Source organism: Monodelphis domestica, chromosome 5 (assembly GCF_027887165.1).
Source record: "Monodelphis domestica isolate mMonDom1 chromosome 5, mMonDom1.pri, whole genome shotgun sequence".
NCBI classification, from domain to species: Eukaryota; Metazoa; Chordata; class Mammalia; order Didelphimorphia; family Didelphidae; genus Monodelphis; species Monodelphis domestica.
Genome location: NC_077231.1, coordinates 138549014 through 138561759, shown reverse-complemented (window position 1 = coordinate 138561759; position 12746 = coordinate 138549014). Strand labels below are relative to the sequence as shown.

General features: G+C 38.7%; 1 protein-coding gene across 1 annotated transcript in view; it reads left to right on the top strand.

Annotated features, from left to right (window-relative positions):
* Positions 1 to 1379: 1379 nt before the first annotated feature.
* Positions 1380 to 12746, top strand: part of ITPR2 (inositol 1,4,5-trisphosphate receptor type 2) — a 561528-nt gene continuing 550161 nt past the window's right edge. Inside the window, exon 1 of the mRNA XM_001363065.4 lies at positions 1380 to 2112. Coding sequence (XP_001363102.1) covers positions 2021 to 2112 — 92 coding nt within the window. The 5' untranslated portion in view covers positions 1380 to 2020. The remainder of the gene's footprint in view (positions 2113 to 12746) is intronic.

The following is a 12746-nucleotide window of genomic DNA, read 5'->3' as shown; positions in this document are numbered from 1 at the left end:
TGTAAACAAAAGAAAGTTGTTACTGAAGACTTTGTGCTGGTTGAATTAAAGGTGAAAAAGTAAGCTAGAGATTGTTTAGAATTAAGGAGGATGCATTGATATTTATTTCAGGTTTTGGGGTTTATTGATCTAGCTCAGGGCTCCTTGGGGCCTCTAATTTTTTTTTAAAGTTGATAATTTTATTTCAATATAATTGGTCTCCTTGGTAATCCTATGTATTTTATTAACTTAGAAATAATATATTGAGAAGGGGTCCATGACACAAAAAAGTTTAAGAAACTCTGAAAGCAGCCTTAGAAAAGGCTTCAGAAACTCAAGTTCCCTCTTGCTATAGAAAAGGAAACTGAGGCCCAGAGAAGGTTAAGCGAATTGTCCCCTGTCACTCATGTTGTAAACATCGGTTATAATTTGAACTTCACCTCAGCCATTCAGTGTTCATTTCACTGTTCCTCACTGCAGGAGCTACTTAGCTAGTCGGAGGAAAAAGTGACATATCACTTAGAGTGCACCACATTGAGCTTTCCAGTCACAATCTGACACCCCCAAGTGCCTTGGTAGCAGAGCGTGCAGGCAAAAAGAGACAGCATGGGCCCGTCCTTGCACAGACGCCAAGATCTGGAGTATTAAGTTTCATTGGCCAGTGCCTCATCCAGAAGATGAAAGGAGGCCCAGAAATTCCCACGTCTCTTTCTCTTTTACCACTAACATTTCTTTGTCCCAATTTTACCTTTCCCTCATTATCAGATTCTACTTCTTTGCTCTTCCTTCATTTCCTCCTCTAAAAGCCTTTCCTTTTCTTCTAAACTTCCTCTTCTAAATTAGACCTTTCCACTGCTCCTCCTTCCCACTCGCTCCCAGTTGCCTCTCTCTTCCCTCCTGAGGCTCTTGGAGGAAACTTCGAGGCTGAAGTTACTAACACGCATCTGAGTCCCAGGAGCTGGCCAGAGGAAGAGCGGGGAGGCTGGGCTAGTAGGAGGGGAGGAGGCCGCAGTGGGGCGACACTGTGGTAGGAGGGGAAAAGGAAAACTTCCAACGGGCTGCCCTCTCTGGGGATGGCCACTCCCCGTCCTCTCCAGGATGAAATTTCCGTGAAACCGAGAGGCAGCTCTGAGGGACCAGACTACTGTGGGGGCCTGAGTCTGGGCTGTGAGGGGTAGGGAAGAGGAGGTGGCTCCTTAGTTTCCAAGGGCCGGGGCCGGGGTAGGGTAGGGGTAAGAACTGTTCCAGCAAGAACTGTTTACTCCACCCTTAAGCCAGCCCCGGTGCAAATAAGTCTCCGCCCCTTTGCATCCACTCCCCCCCACCCCCCATCCTCCTTATCCCTCCCCCATCCCTCAACCCAGCTCCTCCTGCGGCCCCCGCTCTCTGATTGGCCGCGAGTCTCCTCCTCCTGTTTGTCGAATGGGCACAACCAACCTGGTCAAAAATTTCGCCCCAAGCAAAGCAACACACGCTCCAGCGGTCTCCCTCTCACGCACATGCACATGCACACACACATACTTACACACAGACATATTCACACCTAAGAAACACCGGCAGAGGCCATGCAGAGGTAGCGGTTGCCGAGAGTCTAGGGAAGGGAAGGAGGAGAAACCGGAGAGACCGAGAAGGGAGGAGAGAAAGGAGGAGGAGCAAAGGTGCTGGAAGAGAGAAAACTCAGCAGAACTTGTGAAAGGAAGAGGAAACCTGCCCGGGAGGCGCTGCTGCAGCAGCCCAGTCTTCTGCCTGTGCGCCCGCGGTTTTCGGTTGTTCTGGGGCAGTAGCAGCTGAGGCAAAAGTAACCACCAGACTCGGTTCATGCTCCGGTCCCCGGGAGGCTCGGGAGCGGGGAGCAGAGTTCCACGCCCAGGAGACGTTTGGCCATCCCGGCCGCGTTAACCGGGCTCCTGCCTCCGTTCCACTCTTCGCTGGTGCCTCTCCGTCACGCCACAGCTCTTTGCAAAGAGGGTGTCGAAGGGCATCGGGGGATCCTCCCCCAAACCATTAAAAAAGGAACACTCGCTTTAGAAAATGAGACAGCATGTCTGACAAAATGTCCAGTTTTCTATACATCGGGGACATCGTGTCCCTGTATGCCGAGGGCTCGGTCAACGGCTTCATCAGCACCCTGGGGTAAGGAGAGGGGCTTGGGCTGGGGAAGGCTCTCTCTCTCTCTCTCTCTCTCTCTCTCTCTCTCTCTCTCTCTCTCTCTCTCTCTCTCTCTCTCTCTCTCTCTCTCTCTCTCTCTCTCTCTCTCTCTCTCTCTCTCTCTCTCTCTCTCTCCTTCCTTGTTTTGTTTTTGTGCTTTCTCAGGGTGGGGGGATCCTCTCCAAAGTGTATGCACCGCCCCGCCTTCTACGATCTCCTCGCTCCCCCCCCCCCCCCCCCCCGACTTAGGGAACCGCGGATCTGACAAACTGAGGACCGAGAGCTTTGCCCCAGCGCACAGGAAACTGTTTGGGGAGAACTGTCTCTTGCAACTCCACAATCTCACGCGGAGAGACAGATCAAAGGAGGAAGTGATTCTGAAGTCCTCGAACAGGCCTGGAGAAGAAGTTTACCTTCTTTACTGGCTTCCTCTCCAAAGATTGTTTTACCGACAATGTTGGCTTTTGATGGAAAAAAAAAATCCTCCTCCCTCCGTTGCTTCCCAACCCGCTTCTTTCTCCTACCCCCATTTTTTCGGTGCCTGAAGTAGCACTCAATGACCCTCGATTCTCAGGTGACCGCGGGATGCATTGAAGGAATTCAGGACACTCAGTCACCGTCTTGACTTTCCCCCTTTCTCCCGTTTCAGTTCCTTTTGCCCATGCCAGGTGGCCGATTCTCTTAGCTTTGGGGATTAGCCTAGGTGATCCTACGCTAAAATTCTCGAAGGGGTCTGAGAGTCAGTCAATACTTATTAAGCAATTACTATGTGCCAGGCACTGTGTTAGGGGCTGAGTATGCAAAGAAAGGCTAACGACAGTCCTTGCTCTCGAGGAGCTCACGTTCTAATGGAGGATACATTATGTAAAGTTATGTACAAACGCTGGATCTAGTGAGAATAATCAATCGAGTGAAGGCAGTAGAGAAGTAAGGTAGATCAAGAAAGACTTCTTGCAGAAGAGGAGGATTTTAGCTGGGACTTGAAAGAAGCCAGAGAAGCCAAGAAGTGGAGAGGAGGAGAGAGAATGTTACAGGCAAGGAGACAGCCCGGAAAAACCTGAAGTTCAGAGATGGGTTTTTTTGTTGAAGGAAAGACCAATATCTTGAATTGAAGAAGACCAATATCATTGGATGACCAATTGTGTGTGTGTGTGTGTGTGTGTGTGTGTGTGTTTGTAAGGTGTAAAAAATCAGGAAAGATAGGAGAAGTGCCGGATGATGAAGGATTTTGAACATCAAACTGGAGATTTTATAATAGGCTACCCCAAATTCCAAGATTCTCTTCTTGAGTCCACATTCGCCAAAGGAGCTAGAATGGTGCTCTGGAAAGATCACAGACTCCAGAGTTGGAGGACTTGGTTTCAAAGTCTGGCATCTATACTACTTACTACTTGTATGACCTTAGGCAAATCCTGTAGCCTTTTTGGCGCTCAGTTTCAGTATCTATAAAATGACAAATTTGGACTACATGGCCTCTAAGGTCTTTTCCAGTCCCTGTGAAGTAGTTATGTTCATAGACCCTTGCTTCTGGAACACAGATCAAGTTTGGAGCCCTAAAGACTAGGCTTTTAAAGAGCTTAATTAGACTTGTATTTTAAACCAAATTCAAAGTTCTTGATGTTCACCCTTGATTTATGAATGGAAAAAAGAAGATACTATTAAAATTAGAAGTAGTTTAAAGGTTGATGAAAGAAGGCAAAGTTTTCTGGCTTTCTTAATTTTGATGAATAATTTTCTGTTTAATATATTAATGGATTAAATTTTGATATGTTACAAAAGGAAATATTTGTATTTTTCTTTAAGTACTTATGTAATAAAATTGGAACTATTAATGCTGTGGAACTGATGTTATCATTTTTTAGGTTACTGTATGTAGTTATTGTGTTTGTGGACATCTGCAATATTTGACATCCCCAGAATTTGAATATGTGTAATAATTATTTATGGTAAAATGCAGTGCCACTGTACTCAGTATTTAGAGTCTGATTACTCCAATATTAGTATAGGTTCTACTGTGATTCCTCCCCTCCCTTGTGGACATTAAGTTAATATCTGTACAGCCTACCAAATTCTAGAATTGTAGAAAATAAATGATGTGTGACAAGAATCTTGGTTTGTACATTTTTCATTTGGTGAGATACAGTAGCAATTGGCAGAAATAGTGAAAAAAGTTTTGATTTTTGGTCTAAACAAAATTTTGCCAAGTGGCTCTCTCTTCTGCTACTCCTTTCCATTCCCCATAAACTTCCAGATAGTCATCATGAGATAGCCAGAACATTCCTTAGATGAGGTCCCATAAATGCCAAGGAGGGTTTATGATTGTAGTTGCTATACCTATGGACAATGAACAAACGAAAAAGTCGTGTAAGGAAAAGACAGGTTAATATAACATCTTGTTAATAGTGTGATTCAATTGAACAAACATTTATTAAACACCTACTAGTTGCATGACTTTAAAGCTACAAAAACAAAAATGAAAATCAGTTCCTGAATTTACTCAAGAAGCTTAAGTTCTGCTGGGAGATACAACTTCTAAACAGATAACCAAATACAAGATAATTTAGATGAGCAGGTGGCCTAGCAATTAAAGATATCTGGAAAGAGTTTTTGTAAGAGATGGCATATAGGTTAAACCCTTTTGAAAGTTGCAGATTCTAGTAGCAGGTGAAGTGGAATTCCTGAGAAACAATCACCACAAATGCACCGGACAGGTGCCAAATTTAGGGAAATTTAGGGAAATGTCAAATTTAGGGAAATTTGAGGACACCAATTTGGCTGGAATTCAGGATGCATAAAGGAAAGCACTACAGTATAAAATAAATTTGGAAAGGCAGCCTGGAGCTAGGTTGTAAAGTGCTTTAAAGGTCAAGTTCAGGAGTTTGTATTCTAATCTAGAGACAATAGGGAGCCACTGAAAATTCTTGAGCCTGGGAGTGATATGATCTTTTGCTTTTGAAAGGTTATTTCAACAAATGGATGGATGGGAGCCGGGAAGATCCATTTAGGACTATTGAAATAGAAAAAGCAAGAAATGATAAAGATACCAACCATGATGGTAGCTGTGTGCTGGGAGAGAAGGGGAGAAAGATGTTAGGCAGCCAGAACTGTTAAGAATTGATAATTGATTGGATATACAGAGTGAGATAGAAGGAAGAGTCCAGGCTGAATTTGAGTTCGCAAATTTGGTGGTGGTATCTTCAACAGAAGTAGTAAAGTTTTATAAGACTGATAATTTATTTTGTAATTTATATATACCAAATCTCCAGTTATCAAGGACATTATTTTACTCTTATAAACAAATGAAGCATATCAACTTAGCAATATGTGTTTCTGTTTCTATGGGATGAGTCATCTTAGAAATGTTTGACTTTCTTCAGCTTGTTTCTGTTATGTTCCAAAACAGATTTCTATGAAAACTTGCATAATATATAATATTGTTTGCTTTATGGTATTTTGAAATTGTGTTATCCTCAAGGTGTTTGTGCAATGTATTATTTTCCTGCTAATGAACTGAGTTTTACAATGCAGAATATGATGGTATCTTTATTTAGCCACATTCTTTGGTAAGGAAGGTCATTAAAAATGCTTATATTGGCTGAAGTTTTAACTTTCATTGATTAGATTAACTTGCCTTGAGATGGACCACTCTGTAATTTAGCCAACTTACTCAGTATCTATATATACTAATGTAGTTCTGAGATCTGGAATATCACCTTGTAATATCTGCCTTAAAATATAGTCCTGTAGAGGTTTAACTGTCAATCAATGAGAGTGGTGCTGTTCTGTTAAAAATCTCTGGTCTTTGTTGAATGCCATGCTGTCTAGATCCTAGAACAGTTCTCTGGTACAGGAAGTCCAGAATAAAACTAGGCTACCAATAAGAATAATAAAATTTAATTGTTGTTCTTTTTTATTTGGTATCCTTTAAACCATATTGAAAAGTCAATAATCATTTTAAAATTAATATTTTCCAATGTCTGCTCTATGTTTTATGTGTACATATTTTTACAAAAATGTTCAACAATGAACTCAAAAAGCAAAAGAGTATCTTTTAAAATGACACATTCCATGGTACTACTTTAAGCAGAATATATTCTAAAGGGAAAAGGAGACATACTGCATTTTATTCTTCTTTTAAGTATTGAATAATTAATGGAGTCTTATAGAAATATTCACTCTCAGCTATGGGGGAAACTTTGAGTTTAGGAAGGAGGACTGGCAATTATTCTGTCTCAGATCTATGACTTCAGATCATTTTCTCCCTAGTTATTAGAGTTGTTTCTAATCTTTTGTTTCCCTAGCATTGCCTTATTTTAGGACTTGTGAATATTTTCCTTTTTTAATGTGTCTGTCATAATAAATAAGACTCAGATCAGAACTCAGTAATTTTGCTGCAGTAACTTGCTCATGTTTTTCTATCGAATTTAAATATCAGTGTCCTGTGATTATGCATCTTAAAGGTATGAGTCATATAGTCAAAGGGAACTCTAGAAGTAGGGTGAGAAACAAAAAACTTTAATGGAAATCTTGCCTCTGAACCTTAGGGAAGGGAAAAAGTCTTTATAAAGTACAATGATTTTTTTGGTCTTGGAAATTTATTTATTTATTTATGCATTTATTTTTTAAAATTTATTTACTTTTAAGTATTTTTCCATAGTTATGTGATTTGTGTTGTCTCCCTCCCCTCTTCCCTTTCTCTCCCAGAGATGACAAGCAATTCCACTAGATTATACATATATTATCACTCAATACCTATTTCTATATTATTCAGTTTTGTAATAGTGTCACCTTTTAAAACCAAAACCCCAAATCCTATACCCATGTAAACGAGTGATAAATCCCATGTTTTTCTTCTGCATTTTTATTCCCACAGTTTTTTTTTTCTTGATATGGATGGCATTCTTTCTCATTAGTCCCTCAGGATTATCCTGGATCATTGCATTGCTATTAGTAGTAAAGTCTATTATATTTGCTTGTCCCATAATGTTTCAGTTACTGTGTATAATGTTCTCCTACTTCTGCTCTTTTCACTCCACATCAGTTCATGGAGGTCTTTTCAGTCCTTATAGAAACCAAGCAGTTCTTCCTTATAGCACAATAGTATGCCATCACCACCATATACCACAATTTGTTCAGCCATTCCTCAATTGAGGGACACACCCTCATTGTCCATTTTTTTTTGACACCACAAAGAGTGCAGCTATGAATATTTTTGAAACACAGTGATTTTTGCAAGGACATTGTTAGCTAGGTTCTACCTATTTTATAGTTGAGGAAACTGGGGCAGAGAGAGTGACTTGCCTGAGAATGGATTTGAACTCAGGTCTTCCTGACTCCAGTCCCAGCTCTCTATCCACTGTGCTATTTACCTATCTACCTTATCTTTATGAGTTGAATAGTAGTAGTACCTGTGATTTTGGTTTTTGGTTGTTCATTTGTTTCAGTTGTGTCTGACTCTTTGTGACACCACTTAGGATTTTCTTGGTAAAGATACTGGAGTGGTTTTGTGATAATTAAAATGTTTGGGAGCAAGGGAAATATATATATATATATATATATATATATATATATATATATATATATATATATATATATCAATTATGACCGCTGAAATATGTTTTCTACTGTGTCTTGGTTTTATATAAATATAAGATGGTCGCCAGGGAATATATTCCCAATTTATGAATATGCCCAAGCCAACTGGGTTTTATAGAGAAATTTAATTTATAATACACTGATTAATCAATAGAAAAAGAGAGAAAGTAAGAAAGGAATAAGAATGAATAAATCAGTCACCCAAGATCTCTCTAGGTAAGGCTTCTCATGCCAACCTCAGGCTCCACCTTCAAGAGAGCCTCCTTTCAAGAAATGTTTCCAGAGAATTCTCCTCCTTCAGAGCCATCCTTCTCTCCTGGTCCTCCAGCAGAGCAACCTCCTCAGTCCTCCTTCAGAGCCACCTCACTCAGAGCAAAAAAACTCTCCTCCTCCTCTCCTCAGACCCCGCTGTCTTTAAGGAAACCATCTAAGTCCCCTCCCCTCAGTTCTCATAGCTACCAATCACTGTCAATTTCTCCCCTGTGCCAATGGTGGCTCTAGCTTAACCCAGGACCGCCCAGAGGTCTATTTCCTTTGCACATGTCTGTTGTAGGTCATATTCTCAAATAATTAAATCTTGATCTATGCTACAGCCCTTCCTAAATACTGTTAGACTGAGTAGGGTGGAGATTGTAAGTTCCAAGACCTGGTTCTGTCATTCCAAGTATCTCTATTGTATCAATTCTAAAATCAATCATGACTCAAAGAACTTCCTGTTCTATGCTTAAGCATAGGTCAAAGCCGTTTCCATTGTTTAGCAAAAGGTTTCTGTCCTAAAGTAGTCTTAAGTAGGGAGGAGAAGGATCCTCCCATGCCAAGGGGTTTCACATTCCAATAGAGTTCTTACTATCAGTAGGAAATTTTTTCCAAGTATGAAATTTCCCAATGGTGAAATTTCCAACATTCATAAGTCTAAGAAATTTTAAGGTTTACAGTTTGCCATTTTCTTCTCCAGTTCATTTTACAAATGTTGAAATAGGCAAACAGAGTTAAGTGACTTACTCAGGGTCACATAGGTAGTAAGTGCTGAGGACAGATTGGAATTCAAGAAGATGAGTCTTCCTGACTTCATCTGTTCGTCTACCTAGTTGTTCCTAGTACCAGTGATAACCTATTTAAGAGTTCTCAGATTCAAATGAGATTATGTATAATATAAAAGGTCACTGCTATTAACATCATCATTATTTTTTTTAATGTTGAATAGGTTGAAAGGACCCTTATAACATCATGTAACTTCTTATTAAGTTTTGAGATTATGGTGTTGTATCCTTTAAACAACTATACTGATTTATTTTTTAAGTGGAGTATTCCATCTCAAGAAATAAAATTTAAAATATTGAAAGAAAATCTTATACAAATTGACAAAAAGACTCCAGACATGCTGCAATAGTAGCACTCAAGTCTAGTGTTTAGGTCTTTTGGCTCTTATTCAGTACCCTGCATAATATGCTATTAGGTTAGGCTATCCAACAAAAATATTTCCTGGGCCAGGAAAACATGGATAGTTAGATGTTAATGTTGATGTTGATGATGAGTTGATGATCTTGATGATGTTGTTGATGTTGATGCATTGATGATATTGTTGATAATGATATTGTTGTTGATGATGTTGATGATATTGATGATGATTGAATTTGGAGTTTGAGATTTTCTTTCCATTTGAACCTTTATGACTTCCCACTGTAATGATTAAAATATTCTTGGAGACTGTCTCCAACCTCTTTCACCCTTTCATTGTACTGGTCTTCTCCCCTCCCCCCATGTACTTCTTTATGAAATATAAAATGATCCCATTTTATTTTTTCTCATTTTTCTTAGTATTATCCTCTTTTTATCCCTAATATATATATATATATATATATATATATATATATATATATATATATATACATTTCATCCTAAACAGTTTGTCACTGTTCCCTTTAAGTATATTTCTTCTAGCTACCCTAATGATAATAACAATTTTTAAGAATGAGCAATATCATCTTTTCTTATAGGAATACAAATCATTTGAACTTATTGGGTCCCTTAAAAAAGTTGTTTGTTTGTTTTGTTTTTTCCCTTTCTTAATTATCTTTTGGTGATTCTCTTGAGTTCTGTGTTTGGGTATTAAATTTTCTGTTTAAGTCAGGTCTTTATGAATGCTTGGAAGTCTTCTATTTTATTAAATGACCATACTTCCCCTGCAAGTATATAGTTAGTTTTGCTGGGTAATTGATTCTTGGTTGTAGACCCAGTTCCCTTGCTTTCCAGAATATGATACCATGCCTTCTGGTTCTTCAGTGTGGATGCAGCCAGGTCCAGTGTTATCCTAACTGTGGTTCCATGATATCTGAATGGTTTCTTTTTAGCAGCTTGTAGTATCTTTTCCCTGGTTTGGTAGTTTGTTTGTTTTTTAACCTTTACCTTTCATCTTGGATACTGTGTATTGATTCCAAGGCAGAGGAGTGGTAAGGGTTAGGCAATGGGGGTCAAGTGACTTGCCCAGAGAAACACAGCTGGGAAGTGTCTGAGGCCAGATCTGAACCTATGACCTCCCATCTCTAGGCCTGGCTCTCAATCCACTGAGCTACCCAGCTGCCCCCACTGGTAGTTCTTGAATTTGGCTATAATATTCCTGGGTGTTGTCAGTTGGGGATTAAGTGCAGGAGGTGATCTGTGATTCTTTCAATCTCTGCTTTTCCTTCTTGTTCAAAAATGTCAGGGCAGTTTTCTTGGATAATTTCCTGTAGAATGATGTCCAGGATTTTTCTTTTGTTATGATTTTCCAGGAGTCCAATAATTCTTAAATTGTCTCTTCTGGATCTATTTTCCAGGACTGTAGTTTTATTTATGAGGTATTTCATATTTTCCTCAATTTCTTCATTCTTTTGATTTTTCGTAGGCTCTTGTTGCTTTGTGAAGTCATTTGCTTCTAGTTGTTGGATTCTAATTTTTTTAACATTATTTTATTTGGTCATTTCCAAACATTCATTGGAAACAAAGATCATTTTCTTTTCTTCCCTTCCCCCCCCCCCCCCAACTCTCCCATAGCCCACGTGCGATTCCACTGGTTATCACATGTGTCCTTGATTCGAACCCATTTCCGTGTTGTTGGTATTTACATTAGAGTGTTCATTTAGAGTCTCTCCTCAGTCATATCCCCTCCACCCCTGTAGTCAAGCAGTTGCTTTTCATCAGTGTTTTTACTCCCACAGTTTATCCCCTGCTTGTGTATAGTGTTTTTTAGATCCCTGCAGATTGTTCAGGGACATTGCATTGCCACTAATGGAGAAGTCCTTTACCTTCGATTGTGCCACAGTGTATCAGTCTCTGTGTACAATGTTCTTCTGGTTCTGCTCCTTTCGCTCTGCATCACTTCCTGGAGGTTGTTCCAGTCTCCATGGAATTCCTCTACTTTATTATTCCTTTTAGCACAATAGTTTTCCATCACCAACATATACCACAATTTGTTCTGGATTCTAATTTTTAGAGGCCAAATTTCATCCCTGGCTAATCCGAGTCAGCAGGATATAGCACAGTCATTGGGGAAGGATGTTGGAGATTCTACAGATTAAAATTTAAAACTGTGTCCTCCATGCTTTTTTACCTCTGGAGAACCATTTGTAAAACATTTACCAGCAAACTACTGATTGTTTAAGATATCACATAATTTTGTGGATGGACATGCTGGGAAGAGATCAGGGAAATTTTATTCTCTTGAGCCCTTCCTGCTTAGAGTTTTGTCATTGTTTCTGTTTCTATAGATCCTCAGAAATAATGAAGCAATTAAAAAAATTACTATAATGCCACCTAAAACACTGTTAATAACTTTTTAGTATTGCCTCTTTAGTACTTCCATTAAATATAGTAGAAATAAAAGAAAAAAAAGGAAACAATTATTGAAACCTTTGATAGATTTTCCACTTTAGCTTGATTTTAGTGGTAAGATGGAAGTATTTTGCATATGTGTTTTTTTAGCCTTTTTTTTATTCCTTTTGATACTCCCAGGATACTAAAGCCACACAGAATGAAAGGTTTTCCATTAACTTAAATAATGTTATAGTAATGTTTTAAAAAAATATATTACTAACATGATTCCACACTGATTCCTCCCTGTAACAAATAAATTTAGTCATGATAAATAAATACATTATATCAGAAATCAATACATTGTGTTAGAAAATGAATGCCTCATTTTCTTTTTCAAGTAGCCCTTTGCCAAGAAGTGGGAGGCAGGCTTCATTTGTTAGTGGTCCCTACAAATGATCAGAGTTCTGAAAGTATTCAGTGTTGTTTTCCTTTTTATTCAATAGTATCAGTAATTTATTCTTCTGGTTCAATTTCCTTCACCCTGCTTGAATTTCCTTGAATTAATATTCATCATTTCTTATGGCACAATGATATTCCATTACATCTTTGTACAGCCATTCATTGGTATATTTCCAACACTTGGTTAATTAAAAAAAAAAAGTACTGCTATAGATAATTGTGTTGACTTTTCATTCTTTTTCATTACCTTTATTTAACCGTCCAAATGAATTCTGCAAGCATTTATTCAGCACCTGGTATGTGCAAAGCACTGTTCAATCTTATTGACTTCGAAAACAGAACCAAAAAATCTATGCCCTCATTTTAAATAAGTTGGCTTGACTTTCATGTAAATTAGACGTGGACTACACCACACAGACAATTTACTTCCTGTATCTGAAACTGTGTTTCTGGAAAATGGGGAAGATAGATATTTCTTCTTTCCTACATAATAAACATATTGGGAATATGAATTCAATCATGATGGATAGATATACTATCCATCCTGATAAGAGAAAATTGACTTGGTCATCAAGGTATCTGAGGGCTTGTCCTAGCTCTTCCAGAGTTATGTGATCTTGGAAAAGTTACTTAACTTCTCTTTGTCTCTTGTGCCTATAAAATGAGGGGGGGTATACAAAAGGGTCTCTAAGGTCCCCTCTTTTTTTAAAATTTTATTTGGTCAATTTCAAACATCATTCCTTGGTTACAAAAATCATATTCTATCCCTACCT